A 27,966-nucleotide genomic window follows, 5' to 3' on the forward strand; every position below is an offset into this window, starting at 1 on the left:
TCATTTAGCCTTCTGAGCCTTCTGGGAAGACTTATTTAGTAACCTTGCCAGCTCCAGCTGCCTTCTTGTCCACTGCTTTGATGACACCCACAGCAACAGCCTGCCTCATATCACGAACAGAAAAATGACCCAGAGGAGGGTAGTCAGAGAAGCTCTCAAAACACATGGCTTTGCCAGGCACCATATCAACGGTGGCAGCATCACCAGATTTTAAGAACTTGGGGCCATCTTCCACCTTTTTTCCCAGAATGACAGTTAATCTTCTCTTTCAGCTCAGCAAACTTGCAAGCAATGTGGGTGGTATGTCAATCCAGCACAGGTGCATAACCAGCACTGATGTGACCGGGATGGTTCAGGGTAGTCACCTGAGCTGTGAATCCTGCAGCTTCCATTGGAGGATCATTTTTGCTGTCACCAGTCACATTGCCACGACGAACATCTTTAACAACATGTTCTTTTTTAAAATTTTTATTAGTGAAACACCATGAGGTACAGTTGTAGACTTACAAATTTTTGTGCTTGGGTTTCAATTATACAATGATCAAGTACCCATCCTTCCACTACTGCCCATTTTCCACCACCACTAATCCCACTATTCCTCCCACTTCCCATCCCCCCCATGCCACTCTGCCTCTGTGACAGGGCATTCCCTTTTGTACTCTCTCTTCTTTTGGTTGCTGTGGTTTGCAAAGGAGGCATTGAGTGGCAATCATGTTTGGTCTATAGTCTACTTTCAGCATGCATCTCCCATCCTGGGAGGATTCTCCAAACACCCTTTACTTGGTGCTCCCTTCTTTATCAGAGCTGCCTCTTCCCCTAAAATGTGAAGCTGGCCTCCAAGCCATGCAGTGAACCTCCTGGTACTTATCTCGGCTATTCTTGGGTGTTAGTCTCCTATTTTGTTACTTTATGTTCCCCAGATGAATGCAATCTTTCTATGTCTGTCTTTCTCTTTCTGACTCATTTCACTTAGTATGATACTTTCCAAGCAGTGCCACTTGTATGTAAATTTTATGACTTCATCTTTTCTAACAACTGCATAGTACTCCATTGTGTAGATGTACCAAAGTTTCTTTAACCAGTCATCTGTTCTCAGGCACTCAGGTTTTTTCCAGATTCTGGCTGCAATGAACAAGCAAGAGCATATGTCACTTCAACTATAGTTTTTTGCCTCTCTGGGATATATTCCCAGGAGTGGTATTGCTGGGTCAAATGGGAGCTCAATTTCTAATTTTTGGAGAATTGTCCATACTGTTTTCCAAAAGGGCTGAACCAGTCGGCATTGCCACCAGCAGTGAAGGAGGGTCCCTTTCTTGCCACATCCACGCCAACACCGGTTGCTTTTGTTCTTTTGGTTGTGGGCCAGTCTCTGTGGTGTGACATGATATCTCATTGTTGTTTTGATCTGTACCTCCCTGATGATTAATGATTTAGAGCATTTTCTCATGTGCCTTTTTGCCATTTGGATTTCCTCTTCAAGAAAGTTTCTGTTCATTTCGCTGCCCCATTTTTTGATGGGATTGGATGTTTTCTTCTGGAGTTCAACCAGTACCTTGTATATGCTTGATATCAACCCCTTGTTGGATGTGTATTGGGCGAATATCCTTTCCCATTCTGTAGACTGGTCACTTTGTAATTTGGTCACTGTTTCTTTTGAGGTGCAGAAGCTTCTTAGTTTAAAATGGTCCCATTTGTCTATCTCTGTTTTCACTTGCTGGCCAGTGGAGTGACATCTTTGAATATACTGTTCGCTTCAATGTTGTGGAGGGGTTTGCCAACCTTGTTTTCAATGTACCTTATGGATTCCGGTCTGATGTTGAGGTCTTTAATCCATTTTGCTCTTACTTTTGTACATGGTGTTAGGCAGAGATCTAAGCCCAGTTTTTTGGCATGTAGCTGTTCAGTTTTGCCAGCACAATTTGTTAAAGAGGCTTTCCTTTATTCACATCACATTTCTTGCTCCCTTATCAAAGATTAGATGATCATATGTTTGGGGAGAGATGTTAGTATATTCAACCTTGTTCCATTGGTCTGCAGCTCTACCATTGTTCTAGTACCATGCTGTTTTAATTATTACTACTTTGTAGTAGAGTTTGAAGTTAGGGAGGTTGATTCCTCCTATTTACTTTTTCCCAAGAATTTCTTTAGCTATTCGTGGGGGCTTATTGTTCCATATGAATTTCATGAGTGTTTGCTCCATTTCTTTGAAGAATGTCATGGGTATCCTTATAGGAATTGCATTGAATTTGTCCAATGCTTTGGGAAGTATTGCCATTTTGACAATGTTAATTCTCCCGACCCATGAGCAGGGGATATCTTTCCATTTTCTCGTGTCCTCTTTTATTTCCTGAAGGAGCGATTTGTAGTTTTCTTTGTACAGGTCTTTTACTTCCTTAGTTAAGCTGATTCCTAGGTTCTAGATTTTCTGGGGCACAATTGTGAACGGGATTTTTTTATGTCACTTTCTTCTCTTTCACTATTTGCATATAGGAAAGCCATGGACTTTTGGGAATTGATTTTATAGCTGCAACTTTACTACACAAGTCTATTGTTTCTAGGAGTTTCTTGGTAGAGGTTTTAGGGTTCTCTCAGTATAGTATCATATCATCTGCGAATAGTGAGAGCTTGATTTCTTCCTTTCCTACCTGAATGTCCTTGATATCTTTTTGTTGCCTAACCGCTATTGCAAGTACTTCCAGTACTATATTGAACAGCATTGGAGAGAATGGGCATCCTTCTCTCGTCCCTGATCTTAGAGGGAAGGCTGTCAGTTTTTCCCCACTGAGGATGATGCTTGTCATAGGCTTGTGGTAGATGGCTTTAACTATATTGAGGAAAGTCCCCTCTATACCCATTTTGGTGAGCGTTTTCATCATAAAGGGGTGCTGGATCTTGTCAAATGCTTTCTCTGCATCTATTGATATGATCATATGGTTTTTATCTTTTCTTTTGTTGATATGATGGATTATGTTGATTGATTTCCGAATGTTGAACCATGCTTGCATCCCCGGGATGAATCCCACTTTGTCATGGTGTATGATCTTTTTGATGAATCATTGGATTCTATTTGCTAATAGTTTGTTGGGGATCTTTGCATCTGTATTCATCAGGGATATTGGACTGTAATTCTCTTTCTTTGTGGCATCTCTGTCTGTTTTTGGTATAAGGTTGATATTTGCTTCATAGAAACTGTTTGGAAGTGTTTTTGATATTTCAAGTTTTTGAAAAAGCTTAAAGAGGATTGGCAGTAAATTCTCTTTAAAGATTTGGTAGAATTCACTAGTGAATCCACCTGGGCCAGGACTTTTGTTCTAGGGGAGACTTTTTTTTTTCATTTTCTTTTTTTTCCCCCTTTATTTTATTTTATTTTTTTTTAAAGTTGCAGATTTACAATTTTTTGTGCTTTGGTTTCAATTATACAATGATCAGATACCCAACCCTCCACCAGTGCCCATTTTCCACCACCATGGATAGTATCCCTCCCACCCCCATCCCCCCATCCCCCCTGTCTCTGTGGCAGGGCAATCCCCTGTGTTCCCTCTCTCCTTTTGGGTGTTGTGGTCTGCAAAAGAGGCATTGAGTGGCAAACATGTTCAGTCCATAGTCTACTTTCGACATGCATCTCCCCTCCTGGGAGGATCCTCCAAACATCCTTTATTTGGTGCTCCCTTCTCTATCTGAACTGCCCTTTCCTCTAGGATATCCGGCTGGCCTCTAAGTTATGGAGTAATCCTCCTGGTGCTGATATCAGCTATTCTTGGGTATTAATCTCATACTTTGTTACTTTATATCCCCCAGATGAATGCAATCTTTCTATGTCTATCCCTCTCTTTCTGACTCATTTCGCTTAGCATGATACTTTCCATATTGTACCACTTGTATATAAATTTCATGACTTCATTTTTTCTAAGAGCTACATAGTACTCCATTGTGTAGATGTACCAAAGTTTCTTTAACCAGTCATCTGTTCTTGGGCATTCAGGTTTCTTCCAGTTTCTGGCTATTGTAAAGAGTGCTGCAATGAACAAACAAGTGCAGATGTCACTCCGACTATACATTTTTGCCTCTCTGGGATATATTCCCAGGAGTGGTATTGCTGGGTCAAATGGGAGCTCAATTTCTAATTTTTTGAGAATCGTCCATACTGTTTTCCAGAAGGGCTGAACCAGTGGACATTCCCACCAACAGTGAGGGAGTGTCCCTTTCTCGCCACATCCACGCCAGCATCGATTGCTTTTGTTCTTTTGAATGTGGGCCAGTCTCTGAGGTGTGAGATGGTATCTCATTGTGGTTTTGATCTGTATCTCCCTGATGATTAATGATGTAGAGCATTTTCTCATGTGCTTTTTTGCCATTCGGATTTCTTCTTTGAGAAAGTTTCTGTTCATTTCATTGCCCCATTTTTGGATGGGGTTGGATGTTTTCTTCTTGTGGAGTTCAACCAGTATTTTGTATATCCTGGATATCAACCCCTTGTCAGATGTGTATTCGGTGAATATCCTTTCCCATTCTGTAGAATGTCTTTGTATTTTGGTCACTGTTTCTTTGGAGGTACAGAAGCTTCTTAGTTTAAGATAGTCCCATTTATCTATCTCTGTTTTCACTTGCTCAGCCAGTGGCGTGTCATCTTTGAAAATACCATTAGCCTCAATGTCATGGAGGGTTTTGCCAACTTTGTCTTCAATGTATCTTATGGTTTCTGGTCTGATGTTGAGGTCTTTAATCCATTTTGATCTTACCTTTGTACATGGTGTTAGGCAGAGTTCTGAGCCCATTTTTTTGCATGTAGCCGTCCAGTGATGCCAGCACAATTTGTTAAAGAGGCTTTCCTTACTCCACTTCACATTTCTTGCACCTTTATCAAAGATTAGATGAGCATATGATTGAGGGGAGATATCAGTGTATTCAACCCTGTTCCATTGGTCTGCAGTTCTGCCTTTGTTCCAGTACCATGCTGTTTTAATTATTACTGCTTTGTAGTACAGTTTGAAGTTCGGGAGGTTGATTCCTCCCATTTTCTTTTTCCCAAGAATTGCTTTAGCTATTCGTGGGGACTTATTGTTCCATATAAATTTCAGGAGTGTTTGCTCCATTTCTTTGAAGAATGTCATGGGTATCCTTATAGGGATTGCATTGAATTTAAAAAAAGGTAAAGGCCCTCCCGTTGATCATCGATTTGCTCTAGCGGGCCCAGTAACGTCTCCATTGGAGACTTTGTTGTTACTGTGTCTGGCATATTGAATACTCTCGGTAGCTTGCCGGGCTCTCCGAGAGGGGTGGAGGAATCGAACTCGGGTCGGCCATGTTGGCCGCTTGTAAGGCGAACGCCCTACCGCTGTGCTAGACATTGAATTTATACAATGCTTTCGGTAGTATTGCCATTTTGACAATGTTAAGTCTCCCGACCCATGAGCAGGGGATATCTTTCCATTTCCTCAGGTCCTCTTTTATTTCCTGAAGTAGCGTTTTGTAGTTTTCTTTGTACAGGTCCTTTACTTCCTTAGTTAAGCTGATTCCTAGGTACTTGATTTTCTGGGGCACAATTGTGAACGGGATTGTTTTTTTCATGTTGCTTTCTTCTCTCTCACTGTTTGAGTATAGGAAAGCCATGGACTTTTGGGTATTGATTTTATAACCTGCAACTTTACTATACAAGTCTATTGTTTCTAGGAGTTTTTTGGTGGAGGTTATTGGGTTCTCTAAGTAGAGTATCATATCATCTGCGAATAGTGAGAGCTTGATTTCTTCCTTTCCTACCTGAATGCCCTTAATATCTTTTTCTTGCCTAATCGCTATTGCAAGTACTTCCAGTACTATATTGAATAGCAGTGGAGAGAGTGGGCATCCCTGTCTCGTCCCTGATCTTAGAGGGAAGGCTCTCAGTTTTTCCCCATTGAGGATGATGCTTGCTGTAGGCTTAGGGTAGATGGCTTTAACTATGCTGAGGAAAGTCCCCTCTATACCCATTTTGGCTAGGGTTTTCATCATAAAGGGGTGCTGGATCTTATCAAATGCTTTCTCTGCATCTATTGATATGATCATATGCTTTTTATCTTTTCTTTTGTTGATATGGTGGATTATGTTGATTGATTTCCAAATGTTAAACCATCCTTGCATCCCTAGGATGAATCCTACTTGGTCATGGTGTATGATCTTTTTGATGAGTAATTGGATTCTATGTGCTAGTAGTTTGTTGAGGATCTTTGCATCTGTGTTCATCAGGGATATCGGCCTGTAATTCTCTTTCTTTGTGGTATCTCTGTCTGCTTTTGGTATCAGTGTGATATTTGCTTCGTAGAAACTGTTCGGAAGTGTTTTTGATATTTCAATTTCGTGGAAAAGCTTAAAGAGCATCGGGAGTAAGTCCTCTTTAAAGATTTGGAAGAATTCACTAGTGAATCCATCCGGGCCAGGACTTTTGTGCTTGGGGAGACTTTTTATTACCATTTCAATTTCCTTGATGGTGATAGGTCTGTTCAGGTATTCCAGGTCTTCTTGGTTCAGCCTTGGGAGTCTGTAGGAGTGTAGGAATTTATCCATTTCCTCGAGGTTTTGATGTTCCGTGGCATAAAGCTTCTCAAAGTACTCCCTGAGGATCCTCTGAATTTCTGTGGTTTCTGTTGTAATGATAGGGGAGACTTTTTATTACCGTTTCAATTTCCTTGATGGCGATAGATCTGTTCAGGCATTCTTGGTTCAGCGTTGGGAGGATATAGGAATCTAGGAATTTAACCATTTCCACGAGGTTTTCATGTTCCGTGGCATAAAGCTTCTCAAAGTACTCCCTGAGGATCCTTTGAATTTCTGTAGTTTCTGTTGCAATGACCCCCTTTTCATTTCTGATTCGGTTTATTAGGATTTTCTCTATCCCTTTCTTTGTGAGTTTTGCTAGAGGCTTATCAATCTTGTTTATTTTCTCGAAGAACCAGCTCTTGGTTTCATTGATCTTTCGGATTGTTTTTTGGGTTTCCATCTTGTTAATCTCTGCCCTGAGTTTTATAATTTCCTTCCTCCTGTTTGGATTGGGCTTCTTTTGTTGGTCCTTCTCCAAGCTCTTAAGCTGTGAGGTTAGGTTACTTATGTGGGCTCGCTCCTCCTGAGCAATGCTTGTAGAACTATAAACTTTCCTCTTAACACAGCTTTTGCTGTGTCCCATAAGTTTTGGTAACTCATGTCCTCATTTTAGTTTGTTTCCAGGAATCTTTTGATTTCCTCTTTGATTTCCTTTCTAAGCCACTTGTTGTCCAAACGTGACCTGTTTAATTTCCAGGTGTTTGATTTAGTTTTCTGTTTTTGTGTGTGATTTACTTCTAATTTCAGCTCATTATGGTCTGAGAAGATTGTTGGTACAGTCTCTGTCTTCTTAATTTTATGTTTTGTTTTGTTGTTTGTTGTTTGTTAAGGTATGTTTTGTTGCTCAGCATATGGTCTACCTTGGAGAATTTTCCATGCACACTTGAGAAGAATGTGTACTCAGCTTTTTGAGGATAAAGTGTCCTGTATATATCTACTAAGTCCCTTTCTTCCATTGTTTCCCTCAGATGAAGTATGTCCTTGCTAAGCTTGAGTCTGGTTGATCTATCAAGAGATGATCAAGCGGGGTTGAAGTCTCCTACCAGTATTGTGTTGCTATCAATGTCTTTCTCCAACTCTATGAGTAGTTGTTTTAAGTACTTTACTGGTCCCTCTTTAGGTGCATATACATTTAGTATTGTAAGTTCTTCCTGTTTTACAGATCCCTTGATCAATAAGAAATGGCCTTCACTGTCTCTTGTGACCTTCTTCAGTCTGAAATCAATGTGGTCTGAAACTAGGATGGCTACCCCAGCTTTTTTATGGGAGTTGTTTGCCTGTAGGATTGTTTTCCAGTCGTTGACCCTGAGCCTGTGTTTTCTTTGACTATTGAGATGTGTTTCTTGCAGACCGCAGAATGTTGGGTTCAATTTTCTAATCCATCCTGCTACTCTGTGTCTTTTAATTGTCTTTTAATTTAGCCCATTGACATTGAGAGAGATTATTGTTATGGGGTTTTGTCCCATTTTTTGTTGAAATTTGGTGTATTTGAGGGGCTTATCTTGTCTTAAAAGTAGCCCATTTAGTTGTTCTTGTAATCATGGTTTTGAGTCTATGAAGTTCCTGAGCTATTTATTGTTTGTCTGTGAAACTGCACGTTGTTCTTTCTGTTATGAATGAGAGTCTCGCTGGGAAAGTATTTTTGGTGAGGCATTTATTTCATTGAGTTTTTTTTTCAAACAGAGAATGAATTCTTTATTATGTCCAAAACAGCACAATAAAAACACCCCCAACAGTACATAAACCTACATATAAAATATAGACTATCTCCAATATTTTCCCTCTATCTGATAACACATTAGTATGTGCAATAGGAAGTACTGGTGATAGGACAAGAACTGATTTAGGCAAAAACCTAATTAGCCAAACATTAACACTCAAAGACCAGGTAAACAATAATTTCAGTCAGGAAAGCAGTATTAAAAAAAGAATTCTTATGAAGCTGAGATTCACTTACTCCCTTCTCCATTCCTCGTCATTTCATGCAGTTTGACTATTTCCAATCATGGTTCCTTGCCCTCTTTAATATAAGAAAGATTGAAGAAGTGGTACTGGAGCTGGAGAGATAGTATAGTGGGGAAGGCTTTTGCCTTGCAGGCGCCAGACCTGGATTCAATCCCCGGCATCCCATGTGGTCACTCAAGCACTGACTGTCAGGAGAAAGTCCTGAGCACAGAGCCAGGAGTGACTCCTGAGCTTCGTCAAATGAACCCAAAAACTAAAAAAAATTCAAATTAAAGAACTGATACTACAAAGGTACAAGGAAGGCCTAACCCAATACCAAATTTACACCACCCCCTCAAATAAAAAAATGATAATAAAAGTGGAAAAGCTTTTTGTTTTAAAGAGTATGCTGGATATTAGAGAAGTATTTATCCTAATAATTTTTAAAAGCTTACCATAAATATTTCCAAAACAACAGGATTTACAAAATATTCTACAGTGTCCTGCATATAGGAGCAAACATATGTTAGATTATCTGTCAGGTTCTCTTTAGTACTTGAATTCTGGCCTGCTTTCTCCTCAGGAAGGTCCATAAGTGTCTCATTTCTTCTTTACCTAATGATTAATGGGCGCATTTTTAGCACATTCCCCCCCTAATTTCTTCTTCACCTAATGATCTGGTGGGAACATATTTTTAACAAGAGAAACTTGTTAAAGTCACTAGACTGTCTTAAGTCACTAGCCCTCTTCAAGTCTCATAATTTCTGTCTCAACACTGTGTTGATGTGCACTTATAGGAGAAGCCTCTCTGTAATAAAGAATGTAACATCAGCTGCAGGGCTCATAAAGTAAAAAGGAAACTCTTTTCTGTCCAAAAATCAAATTTAAATTAAACACACAAGACTAATAAGCACAGGCACTTTCCAAAAACCAAAAAATAAAGCCCGAGCATGAATCTACTTGAGAGTAACAGAAGACAGCTCTGGTTTCAGGGGTTGTCTCTGGCAGCTTCAGCACAGGCACGGGTCTTTGGCTGCTGCGGCCTTTCTTCCTCTTTGTCTGTCAGCCCGCCGAGAGACACCAAGGGAAAGGCACTCTCACAGGTGGAGAACACCTGTGATATCACAGGCATCTGGATAGAGGAGTCACTCTCAAAACTGTGTTCTCCAAGGTCATACTGCACAAGGGTCTCTTCTTGATATTATATTGAATAAATAGCCAGCCTGTGAACTCACTGAGGGCTACCTATAGTTCTTGTATGTCTGTTATTTCTCTGCTGGTTTATCTCATTTTCTGCAACCAAGGGAAGGATTCACCAGGGTGCACCCTTACTCCTTCCCCAACACACCCTCCACCTGCCTGAGAAGGCAACCGTCTACCCACAGAATCCAGCCTCTCTAGGCTCAGCTGAGGAGCAGCGTATCTGTACCTGGGACATTAGATATAAGAAAAGAGAAGTGGCCAGCAGCCTAAGCAAAAGGGGTTCTAGTAGGGTCACGGGTTCCTAAAAGTTCAAGTGCCTAAGATAGAAGGAAGCCAGCATCTATCTGCACCTCGTCTCTCTGTGGCTGTCTGCTCTCGCCTTCCTAGGCCACAATGATACCCTTTCCCTGTCTCTCTTGTGTCTCCTGCATGGCACTGGGATCCTACATGTTGTGCACAGAGGACATCTCCTCCTGCTCAATGTGCCCCACAGGGACCCCACCCCTCACATGCTCCCAGTGAACTATCAGTCAGTAATAGGCAAAGCCCTAGCACCCAATCACTAGGGAAACCAAATAAAATCACCCAATAGGACAGATTAACCCTAGGAGATCCCACTCACTGGAGAGATTCTGCACCAAGTAGTGTCAGAGAATGAGCTCCAGGGAGCCAGACACTCGGGTGCACATGATATATATTGATGTTGCTTTTTGAAGGAGTATTAATTTTTTCCTGTTGTGCATCTATATAATGTCCAAAACAATGAAGAAAATAAAGTTTGCTTTTTACCTAGAGCACCCAAATGATTTCTTAGATGTTAGAGCTTTCTAGTTGATCTCAAGCAGCCAATATTATCCCAAAGTGTCATCTAATTGCAAAGGCCATAGACTTATGCTTGCTTTTTATTAGATAACTTTGATTTAAAATTTCAGAACTCTATTGGGTGGGGCTGTGGCAGGCAGGTTTGTCTTCTGTACAATCTTCAGTGATCCTCAAGTGTTTTCATATTGGGCATGATATGAATTTATAACAAAGGAAGCTCTTTTATCATCGTGAAAATGTAATTTTACAGTAGCTGAAGACATAGTAGAGGGGTTAAGACAAATGCCTTACACACATATGACACTGGTTCTATTCTTGGCATTACATGGGCCCTCAAGCACTGTATTCAAGGGACAAAGGGAACATCAAAACAAAACAAAACAAAACCTCTCCATGTATAAAACCCACTAAGAAATGGATAATACTGAAAATAAATGATGGGGAGCTTCTGCCCCTCTTCTCTGAGAACACCGAAGGTCACAGTCATGCAGTGGGTTGCTGCAGTGTAGCTGGGATGGCCATGCGCCACGGGGAGTCTGAAAGCACTGGCTCCACTTCAGCCTCTCTGGTTCCTTAGGCCTTCAGGATTATTGAGTTTTCAGTGGCCCAAAGGAGGCACCAGAGGCTGAACCACTTGCCCTGGTGGAAAACCAGACCTAGAGATGAGAGACATTTGTCCACCCAAATTAAAGGGCAGATGGAGGGAGGGACACCTGGACCAGAAGGTTCTGAGAAGTTAGAACCTTGTGCTAGGTCTGCAGATTACGAGAGCAGAATTGGTCAAAGTCAGGAGAACATAGAGAGCTTCCAGAGCTAGATGGGGCTGCTATAGGAGGTCTATGGAGAGCCAGTTATGCCCATCACAGTCCACTCAGGTGGCCTTGCAGTGATGCACAGTGCAGGTGAACTATCCTGGCACCCGAAAGGCTGAAAAATGGTTTCTGGAGGGGCCGGGAACATTTTATTGTTGTAAAATGAACTGTGGCATTGTAGCTCTGTCCTCCTGTTGTTCATCGACTTGCTCGAGCAGGCCCAAATAATGTCTCCATTGTGAGACTTCTTGTTACTGTGTACGACATACGTCAGGAGGAGCATGCCAAGCTTTGCCGTGTGGGTGGGATACTCTCAGTAGCTTGCTGAGCTCTCCAAGAGGGGCGGAGGAATCGAACCTGGGTCCGGCAGGTAGGCCGTGTGCAAGGAAAATGCCGTACCGCTGTGCTATTGCTCCAGCCCAGTAAAATGGACATCTCCCACAATTTGTCGTTTGGTGTGGTCTATGGCAAAGACACAGTTATATCATGGCAAAGGGTAATCACTGTCTAATCCAGGATATTTCCATCATTGGGACAACCCTTAACCACAGGCTGTCCCCACCACCTACTTTCTGTTCTTCCTGAGTCTGAATGGTAAGACATGAAGTCAGCCCAATGGAGACACACACAAGTTAGGATGAGACTCCTGCCAGTATTTACAAGTGTGTGTTCTTGCCCTGTCAGACTGTCCACTTGCAGCTCCAGTCACTTGCTTGTATCTTGTGAGACACCCACAAACCAGAGATTCTAGCAAAAGCCACTGGTTCAGTGTTGGAATACTTCAGAACACCCAGTGCTCTTGCTTTGAGGCTTAAAGTCACAGAGTCCCGCTTCTACACAAGGTGTTAAGTCAATTGATGAAAATTTCAACACTATCCTTTTTTCCTAAAAGTTTAGATATCTTTTCTTGTGTCCTAATAAACTCAAATCTATCAATAAGAAAAAAATTAAGGTATAAGTCAACCCCCTGAAAATCTATAATGTTGTAAACTAATAATAAATTTTTAAAAGGGGCAGTTTGAATTTATGGGCACCAATCTCACAAGCAGTTCATTCACTACTCCCTGAGATTGTCTTATACCTTCTAGGAACTTTTATGGATGTACTTTCCACAGTAAAACCAGAAATGGGGACACTTATTGGGAGCTCAGGAAGACCCAGGCACCTGTTCATAAATCAAGGTGCTTGGACTACCCGGTCTTCAAATGTGTGCCTGTCTGTTCAAAGAAATTCATTTCACTCCTGAGAAAATGGTCCTGATAGAGGATATAGGGTGAGACCCAGGAAGAAATAAATAATAGGACCAAGAGTGGGAGATGTTGAGGGGCATCCAATCCCCTCTCAGGTGCAGGACGAGTAGAAAAAAATCCCTTTCTCTTTGGGTCCCCTCCCTCCTGGGGGCCAAATTGTTCAGAGGGTAGAGTAGACAGAGGAACAATTAATTTAATGAGCTCTGTGAGAAGTTAACCTCTGAGGACTTGGTGTGTACATATGGTCTTTACTCCTCGCACCTACAGTTGAATGTGTTCAGGAAAGGTTCAGCTGCATTCTCCGAGAGAGTGATCTGAAGCCACCCCTACGCTTTCTAGAGCTGATCATCTGTCTCTCAGGACTAGCGACCCCGAGACCATCAAAGGGTCTGCAGGAGGAGCAACAGCATCCAGGCAAGTAGGACTCTCAGAGGATGCATTCAGGGGGCACAGATGTGGATAAAAGGGTAATGGGAGTTTGCATCCTTTAGACATTCTGCAGAGAGCAATTGATTCTTCCAGTTTTCTGATTTTGAAAATCTTGATCCCTGAGAAGCTCTGGCCATCCTAATGGAAACTGGCTTTCAGTGTCCTTCAGTTCTCACGCAGACACCTGTGGAGTTTCAGTCGCTCTTACAGTGCTCTCATCAAGGACACCGCTGTGTTCTTCACCCATCAAATCTGAGTCATCCACTCATTCATGCAGGAGCTGCAACTTGAGGCACATGTCCTTAGCTCTTTGTGTCTCAGCTTCTGCATTTGTAATGTACTTCAAGACCTTCTTGCCACCCCAAAGTAAAATGTTCTTTGTTGGATTTTAAAAAGTTATTTGGGGGATCTGGGAATGTTCTTACTACTGATGTGGGAAAAGTAACATTCCAACCTCTCCCCAAATAAACTTACAAAAGTGTTCCAAGAATATTCTACTTTGGGGACCTGTATCCACCATCTAGGGTTGATGTGGAGATTAAAGGAGATGAGGCATGGGAAGCATTTTAGTTTTGTCTGTCACGTGGGAACACTATACATACTATCTATTATGTTGCATTTGTGTTAAAGACATGTTCACTTACTAAATCAAAAAGCAGTGATGATGATAAAATAAGTGCAGTTTCTAAACTCAACAACCTGGAGACCTGAAGGAGTGCTCGTTTTACTGATATTCGCATACATCGAGTCCCTGTTCTAGGAAACCAGTATGTCTGTTAAAAGACAGAGTGACTCCAAGTGGAGTTGATGGGTAGTATAGAACCTCTATCAGCAACAGTCTTACAAATTGCAGTGCTTAAAAAGAAAGATTAAGGAAAAAGGAAAAATTCCCTGCCATAGAGGTGGGAGGTGGGGAGGAGAGAAGGAGGAGAGTGGGAGGGAAATTGGACCCCAGTAAAGAGATTGATGTTGGAATATTGCACACAGGAAATTCAATTAAAAATAACCTTGTAATTTTGCGATTTACAACAATTCAATTTAAAAAAAAAGAAAAAGTATATAGGGAGCAGAAATCAATGTTTAAAAAAGTAAAATATACAAATAAATAGAAAAGACTGAGTCAGATCTATTTCCTCAGAGACTTGACGTTACAGGATCCCCCAGGTCTTTGTGGAGGTAGGTTTTGTTATTTACTCCCTTTGCTAATCGTTGATTTCTCATCCTCTATTCTGAGTCAACCTTGAAAGTCAACACTTTCCTGGAACCAAACTCAATACTAAGAGATTTTCCAATTATTATCAAAGAATGAAAAATTATGTTATCTCAAAGGTGAACACATCCTTGTCTGTGTCCATTTTTCTTGTTCTTAAGCATGGTGGTTTTTTCTTTCTCTCTTTGCCTTGTGTGTTATTTTATCTTTTGCTTTGCATTTACTAAAATAAACATAATGCCATACCCATGTCTATTATAAAAATAATGGAAAGGGATAACTGCTTCACCCATGATTGATAGAAAATGACTTTCTGTGTTCAGATTTTTCTAACGGACATAGAAACACCAAATCACCACTCTTGCTTTCTCGGTAGCTCTTTGTATATCAGCTTCTGCATTTGAAATGTACTTCAAGGGGGCTGGAGAAATAGCACAGCGGGTAGGGCGTTTGCCTTGCATGTAGCCGACCCGGATTAGATTCCCAGCATCCCATATGGTCCCCTGAGCACCACCAGGAGTAACTCCTGAGTGCAGAGCCAGGAGTAACCCCTGTGCATTGCCAGGTGTGACCCAAAAAAGCAATAAATAAATAAATAAATAAAATGTACTTCAAGGCCTTCTTGCCACCCCAAAGTAGAATGCTCTTTATTGGATTTTAGTAAGTTATTTGACTTTCTCAGTACAGACTGGAAAAGCTTCTGCCCATCCACTGAAACTATCAATAAGAACAATAGATATTTATACCTTGAGCATTTGAGCATTTGATCATTTTCATGAAGTCAAGCTGCCAATCCTCTCCTTGGTAAGTTCCTTGATGCTGAACAGGTGTTAGGAAAGGAGGCCTGAGATTTCCACTAGGTTCATTAATGGCACAGAAAGCACAGTTCTGAGTTCCTTCCCATGGAAGATGGTTTTAACTAGTGTAATTAAAGCATCTCTTCCCATGTTAGAAACTTCATGTAATCCTTCAAACATCAATTTCCTTTTTGAAAACCTTGTTCTGACGCCTATTGTTTTTCTTCTGCAGAATATTCTGGCTTAGTGGAAATATTCTCTGGATGCTGTATTAATCCCATGATACAACAAGAATTAAGAGCTGTTAAAAAATTCTTGTTCTCTCCAAATGACTATATGTGTTCATAGAACTAAGGATGAATACTTAGAACAAATTTAGATGCCCATTCTTGGCACTTTAGCCAATTGACAGCTTGGGGAAAGCAATTAATTCTGCACTTTGAGCTGAGGTTCCCCCCTAGTAAAGCTCTGGCTTCCAATGCCCTGGTCAGGCTAGTGACAGCATATACAACATTTAGTCCCAAAGACTAGGCTGCTAGTATACTTTAAAGTATACAGTCAGTAAAACATGTTTTACCCAAATCTGAATTACCCAAAGGGGATACCTTTTGGATCAAGATTAGAATACATTTATTTGATCACTTCTGTAGAATTAGAATCTGATTCTTACAAAAAGCAAGTTACAGAAATATGGAGAAACATAGTTTTCTCTCCACCTTCATTTTAAATTTTGCCAGGTGGCTTAACAAATCTGACTTGTTCTTTTCCATAAACACAGCAAGATTAGAGAACTCTCTATTTGGGATATCCCGTTATTTACTGAGAAGTCCTAGGAGTCGGCTAAAGAAAGGAGACACACCAATAATGGCATAATCTTATCTGGCATGTCAGAGTTACCCAGGCCTGGCCGTAAGAAGATCAGGTCCCACGATGAACTGAATGAGCTCGAGCCTTCAGGTTGAACTGGAGGTGGCCTTGGGCCTCATTTTCCATAGAGGCACCCTGGCAGAAAGAAGTCCATCCCATCCCTTCTTTGGGGCTGGAAGAGATCCTGGTTTCTAGGGTTTTTCTTATTCTGAGAGTAGGCCCAGTCTGAATCAGTCATTACAGATTTCCAGATTCCTCATTGTCCATAGCAGTGATGATTTCCAGTCTTTCCTTGAGCCAGCCTGCCTCTAGGGTCTCCCTAAAGTTTGTAGGGTACTTGAAACAGTACCTGTTAAATACCTATTCCTGTCATTTAGACCTATCCCTTGACTGTTTCCCTGGAAGAGGGCTTTGGGGTCCCATAACTGGTTTTTACCATCTGCATGAGGGGTAGACCCTATTACAGAGAGGAAAGACTTTAATCTGTATTTATGCAAACCAACATAGTGCCGTGAAACATCAAAAACATACTGAAGGTACAAAAGAAGAGAAAAGCAAGCATTTCACTTTACTCACAATGAGATGTAATACACCCATTTGTTGTGGGTCCTAGTCAAAGAAAGCTAAGATCTGTAGAGATAAAGCATACAGTTTAACATCATGTTTAATTCATTCAACCCCATGTTAAAAACCTTTACTTGCCATTAATAAGAGCACTGTAACAGGAGTCCAGTGTACAATTTACCATGCCTAATTCATTTGTTTTTTTAAAATTTTTATTAGTGAAACACTGTGAGGTACAGTTGTAGACTTATAAATTTTTGAGCTTGGGTTTCGGTTATACAATGACCCAGTACCCATTCTTCTACCAATGCTCATTCTCTACCACCAATGATCCCAGTATCCCTCCCCTCACCCCCCATCTTCCCCCCCATCCCACCCTGCCTCTGTGGCAGGGAATTTTCTTTTTTTCTCTCTCTCCTTTTGGGTGTTGTGGTTTGCAAAAGAGGTATTGAGTGGCCATCATGTTCGATCTATGGTCTACTTTCAGCATGCTTCTCCCTTCCTGGGCAGATCCTCCCAACACCCTTTATTTGGTGCCCCCTTCTCTATCTGAGCTGCCATTCCCCCCAGCATGTGCGGCTGGCCTCCAAGCCATGGAGAAAACCTGCTGGTACTTATCTTGACTATTCTTGGGTGTTCGACTCCCATTCTGTTACTTTATATTCCCCAGATGAGTGCAGTCTTTCTATGTCTGTCCCTCTCTTTCTGGCTCATTTCACTTAGTATGATATTTTCCATGTAGAACTACTTGTATGTAAATTTCATGAATTCATCTTTTCCAACAGCTGCATAGTATTCCATTGTGTAGATGTACCAAAGTTTCTTTAACCAGTCATCTCTCTCGGGCAATTGGTTTTTTCCAGATTTTGGCTATTGTAAACAGTGCTGCAATGAACATAAAAGTGCAGATGTCATTTCAACTGTACTGTTTTGCCTCTCTGGGATATATTCCCAGAAGTAGTATTGCTGGGTCAAATGGGAGCTCAATTTCTAATTTTTGAGAATTATCCATACTAACATGTTTAATTCATTTAATCCCATTTGAAAAACCCTTGATTTCCGGCAACTTTTGAAGAATTCAATGATCTAAGAGCACTGTAACAGGAGTCCAGATAATCCATCCAATATCTTTTCTATAGATCTTACCAAAAAGATACTAGAACAATTCTGCAGATGTGATTTAAAGAGTTTCTTATAGCAAAAGTTTGATCAGTGCCTTTCCTTCAAACACAACCTCATAGCTTCTATACATTCCTTTAAATTCATTCGGTCTGTACCCATTTATTCATTCATTCATTCATTTGCTTCATGCCATTTCTAAATAAACTTCATTTTAACAGTATTTCTTTTCTTTTTCAGACTAATGATGTCTGCATCCATTATTTTTCTAACTTAGGACATACATCTATACGCTATATTCCTTACACTCATCCCACAAGTTTAGACTCTTATTTTATTGAACTTTGTACAACATGATCTCCCAAGTTTAGACACAAGTTACTAATAATCTCATTTAACATGACAAAACTACTCTGCAGTATCATTTCAAAAGCATTACATCAGTTCTATATTCAAAAAAAGCTTTAAGGATGCTCACAACTAAAATTCTTACAACATATATTCACTGGGCAAAAGTTCACTTCACCTTAGAAATTAACTAGGAGACATCTTTAGAATTCTGATTTCTAGGAAAACACAGATATAAAGATTAAGACACTCATAGATTACATTAAACATTAAGGATTTCACATTTGTGTACAAAGCTCTCTGATTATCAGGACTAGGTTGATATCTTGTGTGACAAGGCTTTGCATGAAATAAAGTTATCATAATAGGTAAAGGTAAAGGCCCTCCCGTTGATCGTCGATTTGCTCGAGCGGGCCCAGTAACGTCTCCATTGGAGACTTTGTTGTTACTGTGTTTGGCATATCGAATATTCTTGGTAGCTTGCCGGGCTCTCCAAGAGGGGCGGAGGAATCGAACTCGGGTCGGCCATGTTGGCCGCTTGTAAGGCGAATGCCCTACCACTGTGCTATCGCTCCAGCGATAATAATAATAATAATAATAATAATAATAATAATAATAAGGTAAGGTAAAGGCCCTCCCGTTGATCGTCGATTTGCTCGAGCGGGCCCAGTAACGTCTCCATTGGAGACTTTGTTGTTACTGTGTCTGGCATATCGAATACTCTCGGTAGCTTGCCGGGCTCTCCGAGAGGGGCGGAGGAATCGAACTCGGGTCGGCCATGTTGGCCACTTGTAAGGCAAACGCCCTACCCGCTGAGGGCGATCTGGCTGCGACATCTGTCACCCCATTTATCGCCAGGGTTGATTCGGCTGATCTGGCTGGCTAGGCGGGTGTCCCCTTCCTCCCTCACCGCTCCATGTGCGTCCCTCCCGAAGCTGCGCGCTCGGTCGAAGAGGACGGCCTTCCCCGATAGAGATGGACCGGTCTTCGGTCGAGGGTATACGAGTAGCTGCGCTCCCCTGCTAGAACCTCCAAACAAGCTCAAGGTCCAATAATAATAATAATGATATTATTGATTATCATAATAATAACATGCATTTTCACGTACTGGACAGACTGATTAACAATAACCAGTAAAAGTTTACACATTTTCCATGAAATTCTCCATTCTTATCTCAAACTTTTATCAAGGCACAATATTATGGTTTCGGAGTATCAGGCTGACATCTGGGATTAATTTATTACAACTTTTGCTAAGTAGCTCTAGAAATTTTACTTACAAAAGTCTCAGAGATCAAATAAAACGCTGGCAGAAAAAGCTTTGCAATAAATTTTATAACTCTAGAAACTCATGTTTTAGCTTAACCATTACTCTTTGAACCTGTTTTTATGTACCACAATTATTTCAACTCACAATATTTTCTTTGTCAAATATTCGAATAATCCAATGCAGATACAAATATGTACATTGATATAACAGCATAAGACCTTTGAACCATCAATTCCTAAGAAACATGATAAAATCTTCTTTGGCTTAATTTCAATAGTTCTTATACCTTAGTTATTTCAAATCATGAGCTTTCTACACCAGATACTTTTAACAATTCCACAAGAACACAACCATACTTTCAGACACAGAAAAAGCCCTTTGGTTTTTATTTTTTTACAAAACTTTGATATTAGCATAGAAAAAAAACCACTTTAACTGCCAATGTTTGTGAAAACATGAGGAAACTTTATTTATTTAAGTACCTCTGTTGTTTGTAAAACGGCCTTATTTTTTCATTAAAATTGGCTGAATCTTGTAAGATAAAGCCTTACATTCTCTGAACTCTTATTTCACGTTAGTTTCAGGCTCTAGTTCTGCAGCTCTTCCTAGACAGTACAGATTCTGAAGTTCAAAAGAATTTCAACTGTTAATAACCATTACTGTTCTTCCAATAAGAAATTTAGATTGAGAATTCTGCATTCTCTGTAGGCTCAACATTCTGATAAGAAATCTTTGTTTAAACCTCATCTAAACAAGTTCCAAAAATACCTAGACTTCTAAAACCGCTGAACTGCCTATCACTCTGATCTCTCGTGATGTTACTGCTTCCCCATGTCTAATTTCTACTACTGATTTTCACTCTGGCTCCATTTTCACTTGAGTGTTCCACATAGACACAGACAGACAGACAGACAATGAACTGACTAAAAACACCACACGTACATGTGCACATGTCTGCAATTGATTGATTGATCTGACCCTTCAAAATGGCAGGGAGAAAACTGATGGGCTGAGAAAGGAAGGAGCAGTCCCCAGGGCAAAATTTGCTCTGTCTCGATTGGAACCTTGCCCGCCATTTCCCAGCCTGATCAGCCAGCTTCCTCTGGTTAAAAATGGGTCAAGAAAGCGCTTTTGTTGATATAAGCCGGCAAAATAAACTACGACAAAGTTGTTGAAACTTAAGGTGGTCAGATGTTACCATACTTTAGTTAAGGCTAGTTCTGAGGTAGGGAGCTAGTATCTTCTTATCAGATATGGGGGATAGGCTGCATTAGTGGCACACTTATTTGATTCTGATACCAAACAGTTAATCATATGATCTTGCATTTTCCGGCCTCCTCTGCTTTGATGATCCTATTTCTTTTGTTACCTGCAAAGATCTGACTGCAAAATGGCCTGGTAATGCAAACTGCCATTCACTGGCTATCTTTCCCTATGCTCTACTTTATACTCAGACTACGTGGTGTTACAGAGACCAACAAGATTCTCCTTATCTAAATTACCTAGTTGGAAGCTCCTCGATGTTTTAATAAGCAACCCAAAGGAGAATCTTTGGGTATCGATGTGGAAGTTTCCATATTTCCTGATTGCCAGAAATATCCTATGAAAAGGATGGTTCCTTGGCAAAACTTTTCTCCAGGTCTATCACCGTGGCTTCTCCCAAGGGGACTCGAACCCCTTGTATATTGGCCCCCTAACTTTGGCCTCTCTCGAGGGGACTCTAACCCCCCCATATATTGGCCTTTACTTTGGCCTCTCCTGAGGGGACTCTAACGCTCCCTCACCCCCGACCCCCAACCTCCCTATATTGGCCTTTACTCAGAGGCTCATCAGATTTGGACCCTCTCCACCAATGGCCTCTGCTTTCAGTGCAGGCGTCCCTGGCGACAGGTAGACCCACAGCTGTGTGCCGAACCTAGTGTTGTGGTCTTAAAAAACTCTGTTCCTTGGAAAAAGTTCTGCCTTTCTTAGATTCCCAGAGTTTTGCTGGTTTGCTGCTTTTCTCAGGCCTCTTACCTGCCTTTTACCACAGCCCTCCCCCCCCTTTTTTTGCCTCACTTTGCCTAGAGCTAAACCTGCTGGCAGCCTTCATTAGCATTTCAATTGACCTCTAGCTGATCCTCTGATTAGAGTGAGACTGAGTGGAGAAAGGATTTTCTGCCTGGAAATTGATCTGCCTTAGTTTCCCAGAATCTTCTCACTAGTGGGCTTTCCTCCTGTCCCTCCCAGAGTGAATGGTGACCAGAGACAAAGGGGGTGTGCCTCTCTGCAGAGACCATTCAGGTGCTTGCCTGGCCTGTGGAGGACTTGGCCATAGGGTTCAGCATTGTGACTTGAGAACGGCATCTATGCCAGTGCCACCCTTGACTGTATGTCCTCCGTGGATAGCAGGCAGCCCAGGCAGCCCACTCGAGTTCCATGATTTAAACGGTGTTTAAGAGTGCCAGGTAGTGGAGCCACAAAATCATGCCTGATAGGAGGACCTATCAGGGTGCTCATGCACACACCCATTCACACAGAGGTTATCACATTCTTCCCACTTTCCCCCTAGAGATTTCCAAGGGAACATAACCCCACAGCAGATTTTCCACAGATTACCTCTTTCCTCATGGATTTCTTCACTGCAAATTCCTGGCTGGCTCGCCACATTCTGATGTTGTTGGACCCCACAGGTAGGGAGGAGAAAGACAGTCACTTTCTCCCAATCCCCTTCTGCCTCCCGAGACCCAGGGTTACTGCGTTCTTGTCTTGCTCACAGAAAGGAATTTCAGACAAGCAGTAAAGTAAAACAGATTTTATTTGGAGGGTTTTAAGATGAGAAGGGAGAGAGAGTAAGGAGAGTAATGTGCTCAAGAGAGAACACGGGCTTCTCCAAGGGTGGAGAGAGCCCCTACACAATCCCAGCATTAGACACGAAAGCATGAAAGTGACACATCTCAAGAGAGGAGATGCAGGCGACACATGTGCTCGGCCATGTGGGCACAAGCAGCACATAGGCCCAGGAAGCATACGTGCACCCTTCCTTTGTTCAAGGTGGCCTTTATAGGGTTTCTCCAACCTGCCCCCACATGGGGCTTCTTCCCAGGCAAAAGTTTGTTCCTAAGGAGGTTACCAGGGAGGTTGGAAGTGGAGATGGTCTTTTTTAGGTTGAATCACTAAAATTAATCAGATTGAGGGAGAGGTCCGAGGGAGTTCGAGGAATTTCCTTCAGGGGAAGGTGTCCAATCTCCTCAGGGTCTGCTGCTCAAGGTCTTATCCACAAAGTGGATCAGCCTTGGAATTTTCCTCCCTGAACTCTTGCTGATCTATTTCATTTTCCAGGGCCTTTCCCTATCTACCTGCCTACATCAGTTCCATAAACCTTCATCAGTTCCACAAGCATCACCTGGAGTGCAACCCCTCCTGGGGCAGGGGTTTGTCCACCAAACGAATACCCTCATTTCCTCCACAAATAGTGTATCAACTTTATTTCTCAGAGTCTAGTTACAGAGAAATATTCTTAAATATCTGTTATCTATTTTATCTTTTTTTCAAGTTAATTTCTAATAGCCTGTGCCTTTTCCTAGTTAATACACTTATGTTTTTCAAGATTTATTATTTAAGGTTTTATAGGTTAAACATGGTTGACATTTAGATCATTTTTGCATTCTAATTTTCTGCATGGTGTGTATTCACAAAATAACCACAGTGCTCTTGCCATGTGCATTTGGTTGTTAGGCCACTTTCACAGCCCTGAAGACTGATGACAATGGATGAAAGAAAGAGAAAACAGGGAGAAAAAAGAGAAAACAGTTGATCACTAGAGTGGTTGGTGATCAACTGCCGTTTATTCCAGTTTAGTCTTCCTCTGCCTCCTTCCAGTCTCACTCACTGCCCATATTTTTTCTCCCCCAGCCCACTCTCACAACCTAGTTATAGAGAACAATCAATAAAGGTTGGGGGTAGCAATTATACATAGGTGAGATAGCACAATCAACATATGAAAACCCTTCCTTCAGGGAAGCTCTTCTAAGACAAAGATCTCATCCTGTTAGATCTGCTCAAGGGTAGAATTTCATCTAAAGGGTATATTTCTCCTTTTCTTAGTCCATAAACATTAAATAGTCCCCCTTAAATTTACTTTTTAATAATATTTATAATTATTTTGTATGGACACAGTAAGAGCTATATTAAGCTTAAAGGGTGGTTCTCCTAGGAACATCTCACTATAGATAACAGACTACAGTCCCCAGGCCAGATTAGTCCTTCCTAACTCTAGCAGGGTCATTGTCCAGTCATTTCTCTTTGGGTCATGACAGTATTTGTTCGCGACTGTGCTCTTAACTTATTATAAGTTTTATGGCACTTGACCTGTCCCGTTTCGATGCCAGGGTAGTTTACAGCTTGCCCTGGATCCATCCAGTCCCTTTGTCGGGACCCTGCTTTGGGGGTGCTAAGAACTAAGAGCATCTGAGGCTTAAGTCAAGTAAATATGACAGATGCCCTGGCGTAAATATTCAGAGTCAATTACTTCCCAAGTTATGAAAGCATAGCATTAGCTGTCTTCCTGTGTCTATTCAAAAAGGACATTACTCTAAAGTAAACTATGCAATGGACACAAGGGAAAGAGAAAAGCAATATTTCACTTTCAAATATAAATCCAGAGATCTCTCAAGAATTTGACTTTACAAGTCACAGGTTAAGGGAAATGAGTGATTAACAGATAGGGGAAGCAGAGCACAAAGGAGAAGTTTAAGATGAGTACAGAGGAAATAGGAGTGTTTGGGGAGCATTGTGATGGGTATTACTCAGAAAACCTAAGCTCCTTGTGGAGAGGAGAAAGGTCAGAGGAGAAATGCAAACCAATTTTAAACCTAAAATGTTTAGAACTATAATCCAACAGCATGGCACACATTCTCAATACGCATCTTTTGGTTTGTTTTGCAGCTGTGTAATTATTGAGCTTGTCTTCTCTAATTTCTATCAGACTATTAGGACTTCTACAGTAAAAGATTATATATACTCGTGTGTAAATTAATATTATCTATGTATTTTTTTTCTGATATCTGAATGGTCTCCTGCTCCACACTTGTAGCATTTCTGTTCTTCACAGAAATAAGGCTGGACAACACAGTGCGTGGAGTTATAGTACATGGTATTTGCTAGGATTCTCACAGTGTCTGAGGGTAAGGGTTCCAATACACTGAAAAATCAAGGATGTTTTGGAAGGCAAACAACAGTTATTATTGTGATTTTAAAATTATCAGGAGTGAAAGCATATGCCCAAACTTTTCAAACTGGATAGATGATAGATGATCGATAGATTGAATGATGATAGGTACCCAATAGATGTAAGCATATAGATACATAAGTAGTAGAAAATGCTTGAGGTAAACGGCTCGGTGACTAGAGAATCTGTGAAGGTTGAGGGATCCATATTCCCAAACACACTGAACACAAAGACCAAAGTCACCATGGGATTCTGGAAAGGGGTGATTCTGAGAGGCCCATAACTCACCTAGCACTGCTAGTCTATATGGGTCCATCACCCTTCAGCACTGCTGATCTGTGTGGACACATCACTCACACGACACTGCTGGCCCATGTGGGTCCATCCCTTACCCTGCATTACTGGCCCATGTAGGTCCATGATGACTATGTGTGCAGGAAGTTTTGTCAAACCACAGAGCTTGGCTCCTCACCAGGCTTACTGATTAAATAGTTTGGGTGGGTCCAACCTGTGCACTTCCATGGGGTGTGAAGGTCAGGACAGGGACAACCTGGGAGAACCCCCAAGTGAACAGTTTCCTGGGAAGCAAAGGTAACTACAGCATTGTCAGCAAGACTATCAATCACGGGGCAGGACAAATCGACTTCATGATTTCCTTGGGCCTGGGTTTTGGTCATTCAGGGGATGTTTATTTGGAGTGAAGCTGTGTTATTTTTCTCCCTCTCTCTGGGCAAACCCAGCAGCTCCATGGAGAGAGGAAATCATACCCCAGACAGCAACTTTGTGCTCCTGGGATTCGCAGACGAAGGAGCCCTGCGGCATCTACTCTTTGGGCTATTTCTGTCCATGTACCTGGTCACGCTCCTGGGGAACCTGCTCATCATTCTGGCCATCCTCTCAGATTCTCACCTCCACACTGCCATGTACTTCTTCCTCTCCCACCTGTCCTTTGCTGATTGCTGCTTCACCTCCACCACCATCCCTAAGATGCTGGTGGCCCTTCACACACAGAGCAAAGTCATCACCTATGCAGGCTGCATCAGCCAGATCTTTTTTTTCATTCTGTTTGGATGCCTGGATAATTTGTTCCTGACCGTGATGGCCTATGACCGTTTCGTAGCCATCTGCCACCCGCTGCACTACACAACCATCATGAACCCCCTGCTCTGTGGGCTGCTGGCTCTGGGGTCCTGGGGCATCAGTGTCCTTGGTTCCCTGCTGGAGACCTTGACCCTTCTGAGGCTGTCCTTCTGTACAAACATGGAGGTCCCCCACTTTTTTTGTGACCTCCCTACTGTCCTGAAACTTGCCTGTTCAGATACTCTCCTCAACAACATAGTGGTGTACTTTGTGACTGTCATCCTGGCAGTTGTTCCTCTATCTGGGATCCTCTTTTCCTACTCCCAGATTTTCTCCTCCATCCTGAAAATCTCATCCGCTGGAGGCAAGTACAAAGCCTTCTCCACCTGTGGGTCTCACCTCTCAGTTGTCTCCTTGTTCTATGGCACAGGTCTGGGGGTCTACCTCAGCTCGGCAGCTACTTCATCCTCCAGGGCGAGTCAGGTGGCCTCGGTGATGTACACTGTGGTCACTCCCATGCTGAACCCCTTCATCTACAGCCTGAGGAACAGGGACATGAAAGGCGCCTTGCAGAGACTCCTCAGTAGAGCAGTGCCACTCAGGTGTGAGGACATCCTGGGATGCTGGTGAACATCTGGGCACAGGCACCTCGCCTCCTTCATCCAGGATTTCCCCTTGTTTTTACTTGGACTGAAGCCTCTCTTCCCTTGGATCTTTTTTGCCCTATTCTTTTCCCTTTAAATTATATCTTGGAATGCCTTCTGTATTTTGGAAGCAGTCATTTTAGCTTTATAAGAACAGAAACTGCTGCTTTTCTCAGTAAGTATTTGACTTTATAACAAAATAGACCAAGGCACCACGGGCATCTCAGTGTCTAAAGTACCTGCCTTCCAAGTGTGAGGCCACCGTTCATCTCCCAGTGCTGCCACAGGCACCAAGATGGTCCCCGAAGCTTGGCTGTCTGTGTTCTCTGAACCACAAGCAGTTCTCAGACACACCCAGCTAGGTGTGTGCAAGCACAACTAAGAAGCATGACCCCAGAGAGCACCACAATTAGAAGGGTGCATACACGGTGGCTGGAAAAGAGACTCCCAGTGAGCACATGTGTGAGTATCTCCAGAGCACCAGACAAGAATGTGTGCAAGAACCACAGCAAAAGTAGGATTAGCGCTGTGAGCACAAGCATGGATTCCAGACAGTGGCTCCCCTCCAGGTGACTTCTCTGAGCTGCTGCCTGATTCCCTGACTTTTCAGAGCACGTGTGCAAAGAACCTGAAAAAGTTAGTGACGGTGTTGCCGGAGTATCACTTAATGATAAATTTACTGTTGACATCCTCGTCATTACAAGAACATTTATTGGCTTGTGACATGTTGTTGGAGGGAACCAAAGCCAAAGTCTGTCCTTGGGGAACCTGGCACGTGTTGTGGTTATTATCTTATTAGAGAAACACATTTTTCCCAGATCTTCTCCAGGTCCTTGAGAAAAAAAAAAAAAACACCTAAGGCACTGTCAAATGTGGACCCTGCAGTCCTTCATCCCCAGGGAAACTGTCAGCCCCTGCCCACCTGACTGCCTCCCACCAGGTTTCCAACACACACGTGAAGAAATGGAGACATACACAATCATTTCTGCGCCTATATCTCTATCGCCACCAAACACAAAGAGGATATGTGTGTGTTCATGATCAAGCAGACAATGGGTCTCCCCCTAGACCCTTTCTGGCCTCTTCCCTCCTCTTCTCGCTGCCTCCCCATCCCCTGGACGCTTCCTTCTCTTGGGCCATAGAGACTGGTAGAGCTCCCTCAGGCTGGTGAGAGACCAGCAGGTCCAGTTCCCACTGGGACAAGTGCTAGATGACGGCTGCTCTGATGGAGTCCCCCAGAGCATTGATCTTTGTGTGCAGGAGGTCATGGGGTGGGGGAAAAGATGCTGAGAATTCCCCAGACTTTGAGAGGGAAGGAGTCCAGCTGAGGTCCAGGGGATTTGAGCCACACTACAGTTGACTCCTGAGCACCTGCCCTCAGAAATCATCAAACTCTGTCCCCTCCCCTGGCAAACCTAGACTGCACCCTCTCCCTCACATTTGATGGTAGCAATGTGATGACCCATAAGGTGTAAATATCTGATACAGGAAATGAAGAACTGGGAGCTGGAGAAGGAAGAGGAGGAGCACTTGTATGGGCAGCTCTGGAAACATGATGACAGTCCGCACTGCATCCTGTCACTTCCTATTTTTAGAGCTGGCACTTAGAAAGAAATGCTTCTGCAAGTCAGCCATGTCCCACGGCTCTTTAGGGGCTTTTAGATAAGAGATGCAAAAGCAGACCTTCTCAGTGGGGTGCAAAGAGCCTGTCACTAAAAGTCTGTGGGGTAATGATTTGGAGTTTGGGGGTAGGAGGAGGCAGTACAAAGTGCGCCCTACAGAGCACTCACAGAAACCAGTCCATGAACATGATGAGCTAATGTCT

General features: G+C 42.3%; 1 protein-coding gene and 1 pseudogene across 1 annotated transcript; one reads left to right on the top strand and one right to left on the bottom strand.

Annotated features, from left to right (window-relative positions):
• LOC130023717 (elongation factor 1-alpha 1-like) lies at positions 1-24,837 on the bottom strand (annotated as a pseudogene).
• Positions 24,838-25,164: 327 nt separating this feature from the next.
• LOC130023718 (olfactory receptor 7C2-like) lies at positions 25,165-26,127 on the top strand. The gene has a single exon (XM_056114309.1). It carries the CDS (start codon positions 25,165-25,167, stop codon positions 26,125-26,127), a length of 963 nt encoding a protein of 320 aa, XP_055970284.1.
• Positions 26,128-27,966: the final 1,839 nt, after the last annotated feature.

This window comes from Sorex fumeus, unplaced genomic scaffold, assembly GCF_029834395.1.
Source record: "Sorex fumeus unplaced genomic scaffold, SorFum_2.1 ptg000024l, whole genome shotgun sequence".
Classification (NCBI taxonomy): domain Eukaryota; kingdom Metazoa; phylum Chordata; class Mammalia; order Eulipotyphla; family Soricidae; genus Sorex; species Sorex fumeus.

Excerpts from the sequence above, each read along its gene's own strand:
- LOC130023718 (XM_056114309.1), top strand. The coding sequence starts at position 25,165 with ATGGAGAGAGGAAATCATACCCCAGACAGCAACTTTGTGCTCCTGGGA.